The 22,525-nt window shown below is 41.6% G+C and overlaps 2 protein-coding genes across 2 annotated transcripts; one reads left to right on the forward strand and one right to left on the reverse strand.

Moving 5' to 3' along the window:
* The first annotated feature begins 2,842 nt into the window (after positions 1-2,842).
* LOC121793961 (probable aspartic proteinase GIP2) lies at positions 2,843-4,251 on the forward strand. Its single transcript, XM_042191982.1, has one exon. It carries the CDS (start codon positions 2,857-2,859, stop codon positions 4,090-4,092), a length of 1,236 nt encoding a protein of 411 aa, XP_042047916.1. The 5' UTR covers positions 2,843-2,856; the 3' UTR covers positions 4,093-4,251.
* Positions 4,252-12,284: 8,033 nt separating this feature from the next.
* LOC121793903 (probable aspartic proteinase GIP2) lies at positions 12,285-13,817 on the reverse strand. Its single transcript, XM_042191925.1, has one exon. It carries the CDS (start codon positions 13,605-13,607, stop codon positions 12,396-12,398), a length of 1,212 nt encoding a protein of 403 aa, XP_042047859.1. The 5' UTR covers positions 13,608-13,817; the 3' UTR covers positions 12,285-12,395.
* Positions 13,818-22,525: the final 8,708 nt, after the last annotated feature.

Raw genomic sequence — 22,525 nt, forward strand, 5'->3', positions numbered from 1 at the left:
CCCTTGCAAAACGAAACCACACCGTTTCTTCCAAATAAGCTAGCATTCAATACCAAAAATCGTGCACGTGCTAGTCTCATTGAGAAATGAATTTTAAAGTAGTATGTAGATTTATTTGATTACATGTAAGGCATAAGCACGTGCATGGATATGCTAAACGGAACATAAAATATAGAAATACTCTCTTTGTCCCATAAATTTTATCACATATTTCTATTTATGTCCGTTCCATAAAATTTGTTACATTTCACTTTCAACTATTTTTGGTAGTGGACCTCATATTCCACTAACTCATTCTCAATCACATTTTATTATAAAACTAATATATAAAAGTAGAATTCATCATCCACTAATTTTTTCAACCCACTTTTCATTACATTTCTTAAAATTCATGTCAGATCAAAGTGTGACAAATTTGTGAAACGGTACACACGACCTTAACGTAATAGGAATATATATTATGGGGTTGATTCAAAATAATGGGGTACTTAGACATTGACAATTGACATAGGCATCCAAGTAAGAGCATCCACAATGGTGCGGAATTCCCGGCGGAATTCCCCGCAAAATTCCCAAAAACACCTCCTGCCACATCATAAGGAATTCCCACTGCACAGTGGCGGAATTCCCTGCGGAATTCCCGAAGGAATTCCCTCAATTAAAAAAATTCACAAATTCACAAATTAAACAATTTCCGGAATTAAATAGTCGCCACAAATAGGGAAAAATATTCCATTAATAAAAAAAGAAAAGTACATTTCACCAAATTTTAAAAATACATTTCAATAATGCTTCACCCCCACGTGTTAATACAAGTGGTGCGAATGAAATGAAGTTCAACGAGATGTATATATAAGAACCGAAAAAAAATATTTAATGCATTAAACGGGAATTCCGCGGGCGTCAACGCAATGGCGGACGTCAGCGCGGAATTCCCCGCGGAATTCCGCTGATGGCCGCAGAACTGCGAATTCCTTCGCGGCAATGGCGGACGTCTGCCACGGAATTCCCCCACGCTGGTGGGAGTTCCGCGTGGACGTCCGCCACAGAATTCTCGCACGCCGGTGGAAATTCCGCGTGGACGTCCGCCACTGAGGATGCTCTTTTCCGCCACGAAATTCCCACACGCTGATGGGAATTCCGTGTGGACGTCCGCCACTGCGGATGCTCTGATAAACTTACAATAATTACTCCTACAATTCTAGAAATATCGGTCAAAGTCGATACATTGCCGGATGCCACGTGTGAATACCAAACACCATCACGTCATTATCACACCTCTATATGATAATTTCCTGTTTTTCATTTTAATTTTTTAACTACACGTACCTTACCTGAAATGAATGTAATATTTGTCTGAACTAACCTCACTTAACTATAATCAAAACATTAATTAATATTTAGAAACAAGATAACGTGTCTCAGAAAGTAATAAATCTCACATTTAAGAGCATGCGCAAGGCTCGTTACATTCCGGGGGACGAGATAGAAACGGGATGCGTTGGAAGCATCCTACCCCGGTTGGTTACTCGGTCAAGTGATGGAGAGGGGATTGTCCCTCCACGAGCTGGCCCTTCCTCGGCCAATCAGTTTTTGCGGTGAGAAGCTCACTAGTCGGCATGCGAGTGAGTTTCATTTTCGACTGTTTTATATCTATATGGTTCTTTTAAAGAAATATTATTTTAATTTTTCATTATTCCAAGTATACTTATTTTACAATGAATTTCCACCTTTTCTTATTATTTCATTTTTCTCCTTTAATACCATCTATACTTATTTTTAAATATTTCATTCATCCAATTATCTTTTTAACAGTAAAAAAAATCTCTCTTACCCTCAGATTTCTCCCCATTCAATCCAGTATCTTAGAAAATTGTTGAAAGTAGTAGATGCGTTTTATTTGGCTACTTACTGCAGAAAATCCTAAACATTGATATGAGCCACATGATCGTGCCACAATTGGAATCACACTGGTTGTTTAATAGGAGCTTGAAAAGAGTTCACTACTTCAAAAAATGGAACCAAAGAAGTAGAAGTAGTTTCCTCGTGACATGCGTTTACAAGAATCGCTTCCACATTTTATTTTCTTAATAAAATGTAATTTTATGATTTTAATTATTTATTTTTTGACTTTTAATAATATGTAATTTTGAGATTTTAATGAATTTCATGTTTTAAATAAATTAGAATAAATAAATTACAAATAAAAGAAATAAAAAAGACAAAATAATTGGGATTCATGATCAAGGAAAGAAAGAGTGAATTGTGAGTACTGTTTCTTTTAAGTATGGAATAAAGTAAAATTAAATGTGATGTGGAGCTAGAAAGAATACAGAGAAAGAATGCATGTAAAAAATAATTTCTGAATGCTGTAAGTAATCTAGACTGGAGGGGAAATGAAATGACATGATTTTTCTAAAATGAATAGAGTTAGATTTAGTATTCCGTATAACATAAATTACATAATGAGTTAAGTTTGTTTGAAAAAATTGAACTGCAATTAGGTGGTCAACTTTAAAAAATTTTATTTACTCAAATAGAACTGAGTTAAGTTAAGCTTAAAACCACATAATCATTATTGACTTTATTCCATAAACGTGTAAGTGGGTCATGTATATCCAAAAATATGATATGACACCACCAGCCAATTTTACCATAATACCACTATACGAATCTGCTTGGATCACACTAATCCAGCAACGCAAAACCATATCCTAATTTTAATCAATGCAGCCATCAATCAAGACACCGACTTTGAACACAGACTGTTCCTATATTGCCGTTCTTAAAAACCTATAAATACTTACCATACAATCCTATTTTACCATCACCACAAAAAACAACTATCTCATCTCTATGGCTTCTTCTTTCAGCTACTCTGTTTTGCTCGTGCTCGTTCTGATCGGGACTAGCCATGCCCAGACCGGCCTAGTCCTCCCCCTCCGGAGGGACGCCAAGACGTCCCAATTCTACACTACGTTCCAAATGGGCAGCAACCCCACCACCATCAACGCAGTCATCCACCTCAGCGGCCAACACCTCTGGTTGGCCTGCGACAACTACACCTCCACCACCTACGCCCCCATCCTCTGCGACTCGGCCAAATGCGAGGCCGCAAAGGGGTTCGGCTGCAGTGGCTGCAACGGCCCCGCCCGGCCCGGCTGCAGCAACAACACCTGCGGCACGGCCTCCTCCAACCCCTTCCTCTTCTACATCACCTCCTACGGCTTGTACGAGGACACCCTCTCCTCCAAGGACCACGTCCAGCTCCCCGACTTCATCTTCTCCTGCGTCCCCAACGACTTCGTCCAAGGCCTCGCCGCCCCCGTCTCCGGCATGGTTGGCCTCGGCCGCTTCGACATCGCCTTCCATAAAGTGGTCGCCGAGAAGATGAAACTCCCCGACCGTTTCTCGATCTGCCCGCCGTCGTCGGGGATCGGGAAATTGACCGTCGGAGCCGGAGCGCCGACGAAATCCGACATCTCCAGTTTGATCAAAACGACGCCGTTGATCGTGAATAAACCGGTGAGTAATCAGCCGTTTTTCTCTGACAACGATCTCTCACAGGAGTACTTCATCGACGTGAGGTCGATCAGGGTCGCCGGAGAGGCGGTGGAGGTGAAGGAGTCGTATTTCGATATCAACGGGGATCGAGTAGGCGGGACGAAGATCAGCAGCTTGCAAAACTACACCGCAATGCACACGTCGATCTATAAGCCGGTGGCGCGGGCCTTCGACAAGGCGGCGTCGGATATGAAGATGAGGAGCGTGGCGGCGGTGGGGCCGTTCAGAGCGTGCTACAGCGCGGAGACGGTGAAGAGGACTGGTGCGGGGCCGGAGGTTCCGGCGATTGACCTGGTTTTGCCGGGGAAGGATGTGTACTGGAGGATTTCGGGGGCGAATGCGATGGTGGAGATTGATCGGAAGACGATGTGCCTGGCGTTCGTGGATGCGGGGTCGAGGCCAACGACGTCGGTGGTGATCGGAGCGCATCAGTTGAAGGAGAATTACTTGGAATTTGATGTGGCGGCTTCGCAGCTTAGGTTTACTTCTTCGCTTTTGGTTCATAACAAGACCTGCTCCCGCATTTAAGTAGACTACCTGCTGCATTTTCATTTTTATTTATGTTTCTAAGTTTGTTGTATATGTGTATTACACAGTGTCTATGGTGTCAAATTTAACGAGTATTTCTATATATATATATAGATGTCGGATATGGGAATAAACGTTTAGCCGATGAATTTGGTTTAATTTCACTTTCAGATTTAAGTAGAGCTTAATTTTTACATAATTTTCATTAAAATTGAGCTCTGATACATGAACTCTTAACGATGGTAATCGAGAAAGGCGGAACACGCATTGATCGACATTGGGAACACAGAGAATTGAGAGTAGAAGGTTTCGTGTATATTGCTTGATTGTACAATGATTTACAGCCCCAAATATATAGGGAGGATTAATAACTATCAATGGAAAAAGTATCAATCTATTCTAGGCAATAATATTCATTATTATTCTTTACATAATTTCAATTATTGCCTCAATCTTCTCCTTCCTTTGATCGAGCTAATTTCTCCCTTGATTTGCTACTTTGACACTCCCCCTCAAGTTGAGCAACGGTATCTCCGATACTCAACTTGTCCAGAATTTCCTTGAGGATTTTCGGGTGAACTGCTTTGGTAAGGATGTCTGCAAGTTGCTCCTCTGACCGAACGAATGAGAACTCTATGATTCCCCCTTCGAGTTTCTCCTTGAAGAAGTGGCGATCAACTTCAACTTGTTTGGTTCAGTCGTGCTGTACTGGATTTTCTGCAATACTGATAGCTGCTTTGTTATCACAGAACAATTTACTCTTCCGTGTAGGTGGAAAGCCAATTTCTGTCAACAACCTCCTTAGCCACATGATTTCCATTAGTCCAATTTTGATTCCTCGAAATTCTGCTTCTGCACTTGATAGGACCACCACCTTCTGCTTCTTACTTCTCCAAGTGACTAAGTTCTCTCCTATGAAGGTGAAGTATCCCCAGTGGACTTTCTGTCAATCGGATTGCGTGCCCAGTCAGCATCCATATATCCATCGATTTCCAGATCTTCTCTTTTAGCTAGGAACACTCCATAGCCAATGGTTCCCTTTAGGTATCTCACAATTCTCAACGCAACATCCATATGGTTGACTTGAGGTCTGTGCATGAACTGGCTGATAATGCCAACTGCATATGTTATGTCGGGCCTAGTATGTGAGAGGTAGATGAGTTTCCCTACTAACCGTTGGTATCTCTCCCGGTCTGCAAGATCAGCTCCCTCTTCCATCTTCAATCCATGATTGGGGATCATTGGAGTTTCTGCAGGCTTGCAATCCAACAACCCAGTTTCTGCCAGAAGGTCTAGAACATACTTTTTCTGCCTTAGAAATATTCCGTGTCTGGATCTCAACACTTCAATTCCAAGGAAGTACTTCAGGGGTCCTAGATCTTTCATCTCAAACTCTTTGGACAGATTTTCCCGCAAGTTTTGGATTTCTTCAGTATCGTCTCCAGTAATGATCATGTCATCCACATATATGATCAGACATGTCATCTTTCCATCACTTCTCTTGGTGAAGAGCGTATGATCCGAATGGCTTTGTTTGAACCCGTGTTTAAACATTGCTTGACAGAACCTCCCAAACCAGATTCTTGGGGACTGTTTTAACCCATACAACGTCTTTATGAGGCGACACACTTGTCCTGTTCCAAACTCCTCTGAGCATCCCGGGGGGACTTCCATATATACTTCTTTATCTTTCTCCAATTCGCCATGCAGGAATGCATTTGTTACGTCAAATTGGTGTAGAGGCCAATCTTTGCATGCCGCCACGGAAAGTAGGGCTCGAACAGTGTCCAATTTAGCAACTGGAGAGAAGGTCTCCTCATAATCTACTCCATACACCTGTGTGTATCCCTTGGCCACGAGCCTTGCCTTGTATCTCTCGATTGAACCATCAGCACGTCATTTTATAGTGAATATCCATCGGCATCCGACCGGCTTCTTTCCTGTCGGTAGTGTACACTTCTCCCATGTCTCATTTTTTATGAGAGCATCTATTTCCTTCTTCATAGCTTCTCTCCAATGTTTGTGTTTTGAGGCTTCCTCGAATTACTGCGGTATCTCTTCTTCTTCATATAGGGCAGCTTCGAATGCACGGGCCATTTTCGTAAGTTGTCCTTGAGCAATGTTTGCCACTGCATATCTGGTCTTCCTTCCTTTCCAGTCTGGAGAGTATCTCCGTGGAGGAACTCCTCTTGTACTTCGGGGGGGGGCAATTCATATGGTTGCCATGTGTCGCCATCTCTACTGTTCCTGTCACCATTAGTGTTTTCTAGCCATACATTATCCATAACTGAATCATTTACCTCAGGAATCGAAGAAGGGGTTGATGACTGAGCAATGTCACCTAACTCCACATCCTGCTCTATGGCACTTAACTGCCCGGCGGTACCACTACTTTTCTCTGTTGGACCGACGTCGGTGACAGGACTTGGCTTAGGTTGATCTTCTCCCCCTGACTGGTTTCTCCCCTGGCTAGGCATAGGTGTAGGTAGCCAATTTAGTAGGTCACTAGTAGGAATATTATCCTGCTGAATCTCCCCCTGACTACTAGATTGGCTGTAAAAGTATTCTCCCTCTACAAAGTCACAATTCATAGTTGTGTGCATGCGGTTTGTGGCTGGATCATAGCACCTATAGCCTTTCTGATTTTTCCCATATCCTAAGAAAACACATTTGAGGGCACAAGGTGAAAACTTAGTACGTTCATGTTTAGGGATATGGACGAAGACTGAGCAACCAAAAACTCTGGGTTCAAGAGAAAGGGATGATGGTATCTCAAAATGTTTGGAAAAACTGTCTAAGTGAGTTTTGAATTGGAGAATTCCAGTCGGTAGGCGGTTCATTAGGTAGACTGCGGTGGCTATGGCTTCGGGCCAAAAAGATTTGGGTATTTTAGACTCGATTAACAGGGCTCTGGTGACCTCAAGGATATATCTGTTTTTCCTTTCTGCTACCCCATTTTGTTCTGGAGTATAGGCACACGACGTTTGGTGGACTATCCCATGTTCTCGAAAAAAGTCTTGCATTTTTCTATTCACAAATTCTCCCCCATTATCTGACCTAAGGATTTGGATGTTTTGGTTGTACTGGGTTTGGACAAGTGTATAGAATTCTGTGAATTTTTCGTAAACTTCAAACTTATTTTTTAAGAAATAAACCCAAGTCATACGAGAGAAATCATCCACAAACAGCACAAAATAACGAAAACCTTGTCCCCCAGTAACGGGTGCAGGCCCCCATACATCCGAGTGAATTAAAGCAAAAGGTTTTTTCATTCTAGTATTGTTCAGCTTAAAAGAGTGTCTATGGCTTTTGGCCAACAAACAAGTTTCACAATGAAAAGATTGCATAGAAGTAACTAGCTTAGGATAAAGAAGACGAAGATATCCTATAGATGGATGTCCTAACCGACGATGCCAAAGCCAAGCCTGCCGGTCTGTCAGTCCGTGAGTCAGCATCGCAGTACTCTGTTGGGCTATTTCATCCACATAGTACAGTCCACATCGTTCAGTGCCACGCCCAACTATCGTCCTCGTCTTGATATCCTGTAACATACAAAATTTTGGTTGCATCAGTAATTTGCAGTTCAGTTCCTTAGTCACATGACTAATGGACAAAAGCTTATGTGATAATGACTGAACATAGAGACAGTTAGACAGGCGTAAAGTAGGGGAAATATTAATTGTTCCCGCTCCCCGGACTTGCGCTAGGTCTCCACTGGCGGTCTGTACATAGGTTTTTTGGGATTTTGAAATGGTTAGGAAATCAGAGGCATCAAATGACATTGTGTCGGTGGCTCCGCAATCAAATATCCATTGGGTGTCTTTGGTATGTGACTGTGAGGTGGAGGAATATGCCAACGCTTCAAATGAGTTTCTGCACGGAATAGATGGCTGACTTTTTGGTTGTTTCGGTAACTGGGGTGCAATTTGCAAAGTTTTGGCTGTATTGGGGTTATTTTGAGGTTTAGGAAAAGTTCTGGGTCGGTTTTGAAATTTATGGAAGTCCTGGGGTGGTTTTTGGTATTTCTGGGACGCATGGGGTGGATTTTGGAATTTCTGGGTCGGTTGGGGTGGATTTTGAACTATAGGAATCTCGGGTGGGTCAAATTTGGATTTCGGAGAAAATGGAGGATTTAACTCATATCCTCTCATTTGGGTCGAAACCCTAGCCGCCAGGGAGACCTCCACATCGCCGACCTTTGCTCCGATAGGCCCATCGGCTGTCGTCGTTCGTCCGCCGCCGGCGGTGGAACCTGGTTTCATACCTTCAGACCAGATTCTGGCCACCGAAACCGACGCCACTGCCCCGTTGTTGTCGTCGTTGCTTCCCTTTATTCTGTCCTCTCCGATTGCGGTGGATGGTGTGATGCTGCCCACCGGAGATCCTTCGGTGTAGGTAGCTCGCTCGCCGACAGCCACAGATGCACGACCTGAGCTTCCTCCTCGGTTTGAACTTCGACTGGCCCTCGATTTCTTCATCTCCTCCCACCACTCCGGATACCCGTGTATCAGAAAACAGGTATCCTTGGTGTGCTTCTTTCCCCCGCAATGTGTGCATACGAGTTTACTCTTGTCGTCACCCCTCCGGTTGGCTTGAAATTTGGGAGGTGGTGTGTTGTGGCTCCTGTTTCTGTCCAATGAAGGTGCGCTAAGGCCTATTCCAATTTCGGAATCCTTGGCCTCGGTCTTGGATGACCGGATGCCGGCGTTGACTGCTTCTCGCCTGACCATTCCATATGCGGTTCTCACTGACGGGAGGGGTTCTTTGTTCAAGATCTCCCTCTTGACGGTGCCATACCGATCGTCTAGAGCCCATAAAAATTGGTAAACTCTATGCCTCTGGACGATTTGATTGTGTCTTTCTATGCTTGAGGGGGTGTCGAATGGGTTTGGGTCGCGGCTGTCTATGGACAGCCATAGATCCTGGAATTTCTGCCATAATGCCTCCAATGTCATTCCTCTCTGTTTCATTCCATACGCTTGTCTGTGCAGGTTCGATACTTGGAACGGATCTGCGCCGCTTCCATATGTACTGGCCAGACCGTCCCATAGATCTCTGGCCGTCTTGTACTGTGAAACTTCATTCACGAGACTCGCCTCGATGTTGTTTTTGATCCAATTAAAACAGCAATGATCTCGTTGCTGCCACATTGGATAAGCTGGATCGGTGATCGGCGGGGGGTCTGAAACTCCAGTAATGTGAGACGTTAAACCCTTCCCGCCGATGGCTCGTTCCATCAGATTCACCCAGAGGGGGTAGTTATCCCCGTCTAGTTTGGTTTTTAGGCTGATATCGCCTAGTGACTCCAAATGTGGGGTCGGATGGTTTGGTGTTTTGGGATTAACCGTCATCATTCGCATCAGTTCTGCGAATTCCGCGGCAGACAGATTTATGGGGCTATTGTTGACGGTGGTCATGGTGGTGTCGGTTTGGTCAGTTTTTGACATTGTTGGTTTTTTTTGCAGGTTTATAAAGGTCGGGAAGGGTATTTTCCGGGACAATGATGATACTTTTCTGAGTCCCAAGCAAGAATAACCTGCTCTGATACCATCTATGACATAAATCTATGGGTTCCATCCTAAAACCAATTGGTGTAGGAGGAGGGGCCCATGAGACTTATATACTAGTTTCAGTTTTCTCTTGACACCGATGTGGGACAGTTATATGTTATATTTTTAGTTTCAATTGCCAACACCCTCCCTCAAACCCTTCAAGGTGAACCTTGGAGGGGTTGGACTTTTTTTCTAATCGATTGGACAATCGGCCCAATTTTTTTTCGATCGGTTGGACCACTTGGCCCAAATTTTTAATTCCAGATATACTGCTGGGTCAGTCATTTTTTCGGTTTCGGCCCAGATATACTGCTGGGTCAGTTAAATTTGACCCACAGTCGGCGACCCGCTCTGATACCATGATAGAAATCCGTGGGTTCCATCCTAAAACCAATTGGTGATAGGAGGAGGGGCCCATGAGACTTATATACTAGTTTCAGTTTTCTCTTGACACCGATGTGAGACAGTTATATGTTATATTTTTAGTTTCAATTGCCAACATGATCTGCCTCTTTGTTTCTTTGAAGACGAATGGACAACACGTGCATATTCGACAAAGAAAAATACAATTAACTTCATTTCCAAAATAATAAACTTAGATAGACGAGGATAGTTTATTAATTAACTTAAGTTAAATGAGGATAATTTTGATAATCATAATTTTAATCCTTGCTTGTGATTTATTGTACCAAACACTACAATAATATAACTCACAATTATCTTAATCTACTAAACACTCAATATATGTAAATTAACTAATCGAAACTATGATAACTATCATAATGGTATCATGTCTAGTCGAAACATGACATAGCTATCAAACGAGCCCTAAATGGCAGTTTCAACCGTATGACTGAGATGAGAAAAGAGGGTGAAAATTGTCGATATCAAAATTTGATTTATTTGATTTTATCTTTGTTTTATCAGATGTTATCCAAAGATATTCCAATTAAATTCAAATGGTAATAAAAAATTTATTACAGGGAGTATAACGGTGGAAAATAACAAACTTAGGAAAAGTTCGTGATATTATTTGTCAATTTAAAAGTTCGTACGAAAAACTCAACTTTTTAAAAATTTCATACTCCCTTTGTCCCATTGAAGATGATTCACTTTCCTTTTTAGTTCGTCCCATTCAAGATGACTCATTACTAAAAATGGAAACATCTTTTCTCTCTACTTTATTCTCTGTCTTACTTTACACTCTCTTCTTCACACACAAAATAAAATTGCATAAATTCCTGTGCCGCCCAAGGAAGGGGTCATCTTCCTTGGGACGGAGGGAGTATTATTAAAGGCCAATATCCCGAAAATTAATACTCTCTTCGTCCCGGCTAAGATGACACATTTCTTGGCAGCACGGGATTTTAGGAGTTATTGGTTAATGTGCTTAATTGGAGAGAGAAAATGTGGATGTAAGTATTAAAATAGAGAGAGACAGAAAGATGTGTATTTTAATAGGAGTGAGAAAAAGTAGGTAGGTGTATTAATTGGGAGAAAAAAATTCCCTAGTCAAGGAATACCAATGTGGCAATCCTATTTGGTATGTCATATCCATAAACTTTTGACAAATAGAATATATATAATCCCAATTCCAGCTAGATATATTAAATATGGAAACACTCTATTTATAAATGTACACTATTTATTATATGGAAAGATTATGCATATTCTATATATAATAGACACACTATATATAAACACTAAATAATATATATAGCCACATAATATATAGTGAGTAATTAGGATGACGATCACTTTTTTTTAATAGTATATAGTTTTAGTTAATAAAATTTTAAATTTAATTGCTTTATCATGCAACAATCATTTGTCTTATTTTTCTTATGAAGTTTTTTCATGCTATATTGAAAATGATTAATGTAATAAAATTAATTTTTTAGATCTTATTATTATTATTATTATAATTAATAAAAGTAGTTTTTTAGATTATCTTATTATTATTAACTATGTCTATAATTTAACAAAATGTATAATATCCATACAATTAATGTCTACACATTATAATCACCCATAATCGTTTGTATTATTAATTTAATTTATATGGAGTAGTATTTAATGCCAACAAATTTGATGTTATAATTACACTTTTTATTTGTCTACATTTTTTGTATTTTTAAAGAAGAAAAAAAGTAATCTCCTAAAATTTGTTATATTCATTTACAGATAAGACGACTTAGTGAAAAAATAATGTAATAATTTTAATATATGAAATGATGGACCTATATGTGTAGTGTATTTATTATACACAGAATGTGTACAAATTTTCCATATAATAAATGGTGTATATTTATATTTAGAGTGTTTTCATATTTAATATATCTAGTTGGAATTTGGATTATATATATTTCCATTTGTCAAAAGTTTATGAGTGTGACATATTAAATAAGATTTGCCACTTTGGTATTCCTTGACTAGGGAATTTTTTCTCATTAATTGGAGAAAGAAAGTTTTCAAAAAAGAAAATGTATCATTTTTATTGGGATAAATTAAAAAGGAAAATGTGTCATATTAAGTGGGATGAAGAGAATAATATAAGTTGTAACTATTCCCTCCGTCCCACCAGGCCCATCAATTTTTGTGAGGAAATTATATTCATTCAGTTAAAAGGAGCGAATAAAATTTTCATAATCCATAACACATTCGCTTAACAGCTTTCCCCAAAGCAGATTAATTTGAACACTTACCCAGTACAAGCATTTATTTCAAATTCACCACAACGAAATTGATCAATCATATCTTAGAACAGGTGGTGTTCATCAGCAAAAGATTTTCACTGAAACGAAGGCGTGACGAAACCAGATCAAACTCCAGCAAATTCTCCTCCAACTGATGCGCTCCGATCACCACCGACGTCCTCGGACTTGATCCCCCGTCCACGAATCCAAGGCACGTCGTCTTCCTATCAATCTCCACCATCACATTTGCCCCCCTAATCCTCCACATCGTCGCATCCTTCCCTCCCAAAACCAGATCAATCTCCGGCACCGCCGGCCCCGCCGCCGTCCTCGCGATCGAGTCCGATCTGAAGCACGCCCTGAACGGCGCCACCGCCGCCGCGCTCTTAATCCTCATATCCGATGCCGCCTTCGCAAACGCCCTTGCCAGCGGCTTGTAAATCGAGTTATGCACCGCCGTGAAATTCTGCAATGTGCTGATTTTGGTGCCGCCGACTCCGTTTTTATCAATGGAGAAGTAGGAATCCTTCAAATTGAGACGAGCTCCGGCGACGGCGATCGCTTTCACCTCTATGAAATACTCATCCGATGCGTCCCCGGTCGTGTAGATCGGATAAGTGCTCACCGGATTGACAATCAACGGCGTCGATTTAACCGATTTAGGTTTAATTCCGATTGCCAATATCCCGTCGCCGGAGGAAGGGAGGCAGAGAGAGAAAGTGTCCGCCAGTTTAAGCTTCGCCGAAGCTTGTCTATGGAGAGAGATTTGAGTTTTAGCTAGGCCTAGCATGCCGGTGGCGCCGGCGGCGAGGCCGGCGAGGTATTCCTTATCCATACAGGAGAAGGAAAAATCCGGCAACGCGGCGCCGGATTTGGGGTAGAAAGTGTCCACGGCGTAGCCCTCTGAGACGAGAACGTCTAGGAAAGGGTTGTAAGGGGAAGCGCCGCAGGTGTCGTTGGTGCAGCCGGGGCGCGGGGGGAGGTTGCAGTCGACGCAGCCGATGCCCTTGGTGGCTTCGCATTTGGCGGAGCCGCAGGAGATGGGGGCGTAGGTGGCGGAGGCATAATCGTTGCAGGAGAACCAGAGGAAGGGGCCGCCGAGGTCGACGACGGCGTTGATGGCGGCGCTGTTGCTCCCCATTCGGAATGTGGTGATGTGTTGGGAGGTTTTGAGGTCTTTGCGGATGGGGAGGATGAGGCTGTTTTGGGCGGCCACGGTGGAGATGATGAGTGAGAGAAAGAGAGTATAACAATGGAAAGAGGCCATGGTTTGGAAGTGATGAAATGAGTAATCGATTTTGAAGTATATATAGAGGTTGAAGAAAGGGACATTAGATCGTGAAGAAGACGCATTGAATAAACTATGGTGATCAAAGATGGCTCCTCGAGATTTTAATATGTTAAAGTATATCAGTTTAGTTCCAATGGGCTGTTAGAGTTTTATTTTGTAGATTTCTTTATGAAAAAAGGTAAATGGAATGGAAGGAATTATTAACTTTTGATCTATATATCAAATAAAATAATGTTGAAAAACATTGGTCCATGATATTTTATTTTCGTTCATCGTGTGAACTAATGCTCATAATTTTGGGCGGCAATTCATTTTAGTAAGTTGAATATATTAATATCTGAATTCAGCGTTTCTAACAACTCAAGGCTACCCAGATCTTTATAATTTTAAATATACTCATAAATGGTGGTAATACGAATATAAGTACCCACAATCCACATCCCTAGATTATACATTCACTTACGTATTGATCCTTTGTTACTCAGTGCTTGTTTGATAGTCCTTTGTTACTGAGTGCTTGTTTGATAGGCATATTAAGTTAAATAAGATACTTAGAGTAAGATGGGTTTTTGATAGGCATATTAAGTTAAATAAGATACTTAAGAGTAAGATGAGTTTTTGATAGGCATATTAAGTTAAATAAGATACTTAAGAGTAAGATGAGTTTAAGATAAAGTTAGATTTTAAGTGCCTCATCTTATCTACCAAACAGTCAAATAAGTCCATATGACTTGGCCTTATCTAGGCTACCTCGTTGTGAATTTGGAATGTTATTATTGATTAAAGGCATTTGTGTTAGAGATATTTCCTATACAAGATGAACTCTAGATGTAGCTATGCAAATATTTTCCACGTCATCTGTTTCTTTGGAACAATGTTGATACGATCATGGGAGTCGTGCATCAAATATTTCAGCCGCAGCGGGATTCCAAGGGTACTCGACCTATTGAAATGACGTCTAAACGATCTTCAAAGGCCACCAATGTGTTCATCTTCGAAAGAGGGTCGCGTGAGTATATTGCACGCCTCGATCAGAGTCCGGTGGAGAGAGTTATGATCGATTTACAAAAGCCGCGCAGAAGAGATAGCAAGTCCAGAGAAAACACCCGACCGGGTGATTTTGAGGTGCAAAACACCCGACCAGGTGTTTTCATGCTGAGCACAATTGGAGTCCAGGAGGTTCACCCGACCGGGTGATGTTACTGTTTTAGGCGATTTTCACTTATTTTGGGCCCTTTTCTTGGGTTTCCAACCCTAGCTATAAATACCATTTGTGAGACATTTATTTGCAGACTTGGATGAATGATATTTTGAAGACTCCTTTGAGAGCATCTCCCTTGTGAGATTTTTATCCAAATTCCTACCTGTAGGTTGCTTGGTTTATGTTCATTAGACTAGATCAAGTATATGTATGCATTTATGGCGGTGTAGTCATGAATGTGGAGCCAATGAAGTATTTGCTTTGGGTGAAAGTAGCCTAGGGTTGCACACATCTTCTTGTGGGAGGTCATAGGTCCCCAAAGAGGATTCCTCCTTCATTACACTTTCTTCTCATCCCCTTTTTCTCTCCATCCAAATCCATTTTGAGTCTAGTTTTTGAGGCTAGGCTCTTTATCTTTATCTTTAAAAACTAAAAATTGAAATCAAATACTATTTTAGGTATTTCTTGGGCACATGGAAGGATTCCCTCACAAGAAACCTTATCATTTGGTATCTAGAGCCTAGGTGCCTACCAAGTGTTTGATTTTAAACCTCTATGAAATTTCATTTTCCTTGTTTTTCCTTATTTCTTTTGTTTTAGCCTTTGCTTGTTTATTGGTCAATTGTTGTAGGATTGAGCTGATTTTTGGTGTGCATGAACCTTGATATATGAACTATTTTCCTGAAAAATCTCAGCCAAAAATTCCATCATTTGATAGGTCAAATTAATGTGTGAAGTTGTTGCCGTGTTTTGTGCTCTAGTTTGACAGATTTGGGGAAAACGTAAAATCGAGGGTCTTCTCGAAAACCTGCTATATTGGGGATATTTTCCCCTCATTCTAAACCCTTTAATCTTGTTATCTACCAAGTTTCATCAATTTTGGGGTTGGGTAGCCATATCAAAAAAAATCCTAAAGATCAGCCAAGAGTTACATAAATTTTCAGTTCAACTAAGTTTGTTTGTTAGCTTCCTTAGGCATCGAACCTTACTTTCACATGCTTGATTGGCTTTACTTACTTGGTTATATTGCCTATGTGCATACCTTGATTGATTTGTCTTAGCACTTGCATTTAGAAAGTTGGATATTGAGAGTGAGTGAACCTAGCCCTCACTATATTCTAAGCCTTGTTCCGAGTGACATTGGTGAGTGAATTGGGGGTGGGATTACCAATTGAGAAGTGAGTTCTTACTAAAATCTCCCTTTCTTGTGTGTGTGAGTGTGGATTTTACTAATCCCTAGGACTAGATCCTAGTTTATTTATATTTCTTATTGTAGGTACCATTTTGAATGCCACCTCGTACTAGATCCACCACGATGGGGGATTCGCAACCGGAGAGAGTTGAACCGGGTGCGAGCACGAGTCATAATTTGGCGGGGGATGAGTTGAAAAGCTTGATGACAAAAATTATGACAGATTTGAGGGATCTAAAAGAAGGCCAAACAACAATGCATGTCACTCAAGATGCTATGTTCGGGGATTTGAAGGAACTCAAGGAGAACCAAGTATCCATCCATGAAAACAAAGCTTTTCTCCACGACGAGCTCAACGCTTTGAAGGCCTTGCGACTATCAAGGTCAAACACCCCTAGGAGCAATCCCACACATCACGATGCCTCCGAGAGGAGTAATGGAGAGGAAGAGCCCTATGGTTGGTACGATCATGGGGGGCGTGGAGGACATGGAGGAGGACGGAATGAGAATAGGAATGGTAGGTTTGGGAACATGATGGGTGGAAGAGGGAATGGAAACATGGGGCACCATAGGTGGGATGGCAGGCATAGAAGAAGTAGAAACTATGAGGAGGAGGAGATGGAGCCGAGGTATGATGATCCCACCAAATCTATCAAGCACACATTTCCCGAGTTCCACGGCAAGTTTGATCCCGAAGCCTACTTGGAATGGGAGTCCCAAATGAGCAAAATTTTCTCACTCCATAACTTTTCGGAAGGTGATAAGGTGAAGGTGACCATAGCCAAGTTTCGTGGCAATGCGGATACATGGTGGAATGATACGATGAGGAGGAGAAGGATGGTTAGGGGAGGAGAAGTGGGTTCGTGGGCGGAGTTGTGTGAACTCATGAGGACTACCTTTGTACCAAAGTCCTATTTCCTCCGACTTCGAGGGGAGCTTCAAGATTTGAAGCAAGGGACGAAGAGCGTAATGGAGTACTACTATAAACTCCTATCATTGATGAGCAAGGTAGGAGTGGAGGAGCGAGAAAAGGCGACTCAAGATCGATTTATCCATGGCCTTAACATCAACTTGAAGCACAAGATGCAAGTGGAAGCATTGAGGGGAATTTCCTTGGATGAGGTGATTGGGTTTGCCGACACTTTTGAGAGGCAAAGTAAGAAGTTGGTTTCTAGCCGGACTAAATGGGCGTCTAGCCAAACCGGGGGAGGGACGGGGCCTAGAAAGTGGAGCGCTCCCGGCAAGAAGGTGGAAAACACGGCTAATCCAAATACCCAAGGGAGACCGACCGTGAAGGCTTTACCGGGTACTCAACCTATTAAAGCTATAGCCCCTATGGAAGACAAGAAGGTTCAATGTTTCAAGTGCAAGGGGTATGGCCATTATGCACGTGAGTGCCCAAACCAACGGGTAATGGTTATCGGGCAAGATGGTAGCGTGTATAGTGAGGAAGATAAAGAAGAAGGAGAAGATGTGGGCACAAAAGAAGTGAGCCCGGACACCGACATAGCTTTGTCTAGTGGCTAGGATGAAGATACACCCTTAAGGGCTATGGTTGTACTCCGAATGCTCAATGTACAACCCAACCTTGAGGAGCATAAGGAGCAAAGGTGCAACATCTTTCATATGAAGTGCAAGGTGAAATCCAAGACGTGCTTGGTCATCATAGATGGAGGGAGTTGTACAAATGTGGTATGTGACCGGTTGGTGGCCAAATTGGGATTGAAGGTTCTTAAACACCCAAACCCCTACAAATTGCAATGGTCAGGGGATTCCGGGGAGTTGAAGGTGAAGGCTCAATGCAAAGTTCCATTGAAGATTGGGGAAGTTGAAGAAGAAATCCTATGTGATATCATTCCTATGATGGCATGTCATGTTTTGCTAGGGTGGCCATGGGAGTTTGATAGAAGGGCCTACAAAAATGGCTTCACAAATGAGTATTTCTACATGCTCAACGGGGTGAAGGTTTGTTTGAAGCCATTGCTACCTAGTGCCGTGTTTGAGGCTAGCCAACATCTACAAAAGAAAAGAGAGAGAGAGATAGGGAAAAAAGGCTAGTAAAAGAATGTGAGCTAAAAAAGCCAAGTGAGAGTGGGGGTGGTGAGAGAAAAATAAAAGCGTCCAAAGGAGAGCACCCACAAACAAGAGAAGGAAATGAATGTTTGATAGCTAGTAAAACCGACCTTAGGTGGGCACTAAACAATCACCTCTCCTTTCTCCTCATGGTCCGTAAGGATTTGTGCTTAGCTACTAACCTTGACCCGTGTCCTTTGATTGTCCAAAGTGTGTTGCGGGAATTTGAAGATGTATTCCCGGAGGAACTCCCGAGTGAACTTCCTCCCATGAGGGGGATCGAGCATCAAATTGATTTTTTGCCGGGATCGTCACTCTCAAACCGGGCCGCATACAAGGCGAATCCCAATGAGACACAAGAGCTACAAAGGCAAGTCGAGGAACTTCTTGCCAAAGGTCTAATTCGTGAATCTCTATCTCCTTGTGCCGTACCCGTCATTCTTGTACCTAAGAAAGACGGTAGTTGGAGGATGTGTGTAGATTGTAGGGCAATTAACAAAATCACCATCAAATATAGACACCCTATACCTAGGTTAGACGACATGTTAGAGGAACTTTGTGGCTCTATATGTTTCTCTAAAATTGATTTGGCTAGTGGATACCACCAAATTCGCATGAAAGAAGGAGATGAATGGAAAACCGCTCTTAAAACCAAATTTGGCTTGTATGAATGGCTTGTTATGCCTTTTGGTTTAACTAATGCCCCTTCTACATTCATGCGTTTGATGAATCATGTGCTTCGTCCTTTTATTGGGAAAATTGTGGTGGTATATTTTAATGATATCTTGATTTATAGTCGTAGTGTTGAAGAGCATGCTAGTCATCTTAGGAATGTGCTTGAAGTGTTGAGAATGCATGCTTTATATCCCAAGTTGCCTAAATGCACTTTTTGTGTTGAGGAAGTTGTGTTTCTTAGTTTTGTTGTAGGAAAGGAAGGAGTGCGGGTAGATGAAGAAAAGGTGAAAGCCATTAGGGAATGGCCAACACCTAGGAATGTGAGTGAGGTTAGGTCTTTTCATGGCCTTGCTAGCTTCTATAGGAGGTTTGTTAGGGATTTTTCCATAAAAGCTTCACCCTTTAATCACCTTGTCAAAAAAAATGTTGAGTTTAAGTGGGGGGAGGAACAAGAGAGAGCGTTTAGTGCTTTGAAAAATGACCTCACACATGCTCCCTTACTAGCACTCCCTAATTTTGATAAAACTTTTGAACTTGAATGTGATGCAAGTGGTGTGGGGATTGGAGGAGTTCTCATGCAAGAGGGTAAGCCATAGCTAAATCAAGCCCAATTGAACTACCCCACGTACGACAAGGAGTTGTATGCTATAGTCCGTTGCCTTGAGAATTGGCAACACTACTTGATGCACAAGGAGTTTGTGATACACACGGATCATGAGTCTATTAAGTTCTTAGGAGGGCAACATAAACTTGATAAAAGGCATGCTAAATGGAGTGTTTTCCTAGAGACTTTTCCCTATGTCATTAGGTATAAGAAGGGAAAGGACAATGTGGTTGCCGATGCTCTTTCTAGGAAACCTTTTGAGACCTTGCATCATGGTGCTTTACTTGTGAGTGATACCGTGTGTTTGAGAAAGCATGCGCTTGCTATGTGTGCCTCCAATTATGTTGGATTTGAGTTTATTAAAGACCTTTATGAGTATGATCATGACTTTTCTTCTATTTACGGAGCTTGTAAAAAAGGTGTTTTTGATAAATACTATAGGTTGGATGGCTATCTTTTTAGAGAGAATAGGGTGTGCATACCTTCATGTTCATTGAGAAATTTGTTGATTAAGGAGGCTCACCTAGGGGGCCTAATGGGTCATTTTGGGTTGCTTAAAACTTTTGACATACTAAGTGAGCATTTCTTTTGGCCTTGCATGAAGAAGCATGTTGAAAAGTTTTGTAGTAGTTGCTTAGAGTGTAGGCAAGCCAAGTCTAAATCTAACAATTATGGTCTTTACACCCCTTTGCCTACTCCTACACATCCTTGGGTAGACTTGTCCATGGACTTTGTTCTAGGTCTCCCAATGTCTCTTCGAAAAAATGATAGCATTTTTGTAGTGGTGGATAGGTTTTCCAAAATGGCTCCCTTCATTCCATGTCGGAAGACAAGTGATGCCAAATTCGTTGCTAGTTTATTTTTCAAGGAGGTTGTAAGAATCCATGGGGTCCCAAGAACTATTGTAAGTGATAGAGACGTTAAATTTTTGAGTTTCTTTTGGAAAACACTTTGGGGTAGGATGGGTACCAAACTTCTTTTCTCTACCACCGCACATCCCCAAACGGATGGTCAAACGGAAGTTGTAAACCGTTCATTGGGTGCTCTTCTCCGTGCCTTGGTTTTTGAAAATAAAACTTCTTGGGAAGAATGTTTGCCTATAGCCGAGTTTACTTATAATAGGACCATACATTCCACCACCCAACAATCCCCTTTTGAGGTTGTCTATGGTTTCAATCCACTCACCCCGTTGGACTTGTCCACGGTCGATATGCCTTTGTCTTATATGGTTGATGTAGGTGGGATGGAGAAGGTCAAGTTTTTACAAGACTTGTACACTCGAGTGCAAGAACGAATCCGCAAGATGGGAGAACAAGTAGCTCAAAGGGTGAACAAAGGGCGAAAGAAAATGTTGTTCAACCCCGGAGATTGGGTGTGGGTACACCTTCGGACAATACGTTTTCCCGACAAAGCAAGATCCAAGCTTGCCCCGCGAGGGGATGGCCCATTTATGGTCCTAGAGCGTGTGAACGACAATGTCTACATCATTGATCTTTCCGGTGAGTATAACGTGAGTTGCACCTTTAATGTGGCTGACTTGAGCCCGTTTGATTTTGTAGGGGATGGCCCAGATTTGAGGACAAATCCTTCACAAGAGGGAGAGGATGATACGATCAGGGGAGCCGTGCATCAAACATTTCAGCCGCAGCGGGATTCCAAGGGTACTCGACCTATTGAAATGACGTCTAAACGATCTTCAAAGGCCACCAATGTGTTCATCTTCGAAAGAGGGTCGCGTGAGTATATTGCACGCCTCGATCGGAGTCCGGTGGAGAGAGTTATGGCCGATTTACAAAAGCCGCGCAGAAGAGATAGCGAGTCCAGAGAAAACACCCGACCGGGTGATTTTGAGGTGCAAACATCCGACCGGGTGTTTTCATGCTGAGCACAATTGGAGTCCAGGAGTTCACCCGACCGGGTGAATTAACTTCGCGAAAACACCCGACCGGGTGATGTTACTGTTTTAGACGATTTTCACTTATTTTGGGCCCTTTTCTTGGGTTTCCAACCCTAGCTATAATACCATTTGTGAGACATTTATTTGCAGACTTGGATGAATGATATTTTGAAGACTCCTTTGAGAGAATCTCCCTTGTGAGATTTTTATCCAAATTCTTGCTTGGTTTATGTTCATTAGACTAGATCAAGTATAGGTATGCATTTATGGTGGTGTAGTCATGAATGTGGAGCCAATGGAGTATTTGCTTTGGGTGAAAGTAGCCTAGGGTTGCCCCCAAAGAGGATTCCTCCTTCATTACACTTTCTTCTCATCCCTTTTCTCTCCATCCAAATCCATTCTGAGTCTAGTTTTTTAGGCTAGGCTCTTTATCTTTATCTTTAAAAACTAAAAATTGAAATCAAACACTATTTTAGGTATTTCTTGGGCACATGGAAGGATTCCCTCACAAGAAACCTTATCAAATGTTGTAAGGCCTCACTTTTTGAACTCTAATTTTCGAACCTTAAATTTTTTGCATTTAATGCTTTTAATGCCGTGAAATCCGTGAATTAAATGACGAGTGAAATTGTTATTTGATATTGTTGTGACCTAGTTTTGAGTTGGATTATTGACTGTGCGTTGACTGAATCAATTTCATTGATTACGTGACGTGACTGTTTAATTAGTTGATGCGGGGTGAATTTATTTGTTACTCGAATGTTTGATAATTTGTTTTATGAGTTGGAAATTGCGATGACGAAATGACAATTTAAAATTCATTTCCTTGAGGAATATTTAGTGGACTCAATTTCGTATTAGATCCAATAAATTAAATAATTGATACAAGTCCAACCTTTGAAAATATAAATTATGGGCTACATAATTTAAATACAATACAAAGGGTCTTTAGCCCAAACTAATTTAATTAAATGGTACACTACCTAAATTATCTTTCTTGAGCCCAAAGACCCCTCCCAGCTTATTTTACGCCAGAATCAATCTTCCTTCACGCGTTAGTCCATAATCTTCAAATCTCCTTCCAAAATTAATTTAGTCAAATCAAGTATACCAAATTTACTCCCTCCCACATCTCACGCGGAAATGGATCACCTGCTGTGCACAGCCGGTGCTGTGCCATTTTCTACACAAACAAGTAGATAAAAGAAAAAAGAAAAAAGAAAAAAGAAAAAAGAAAAAAGAAAAAAGGAAA

This window comes from Salvia splendens, chromosome 3 (assembly GCF_004379255.2).
Source record: "Salvia splendens isolate huo1 chromosome 3, SspV2, whole genome shotgun sequence".
In the NCBI taxonomy this organism is placed as follows: Eukaryota; Viridiplantae; Streptophyta; class Magnoliopsida; order Lamiales; family Lamiaceae; genus Salvia; species Salvia splendens.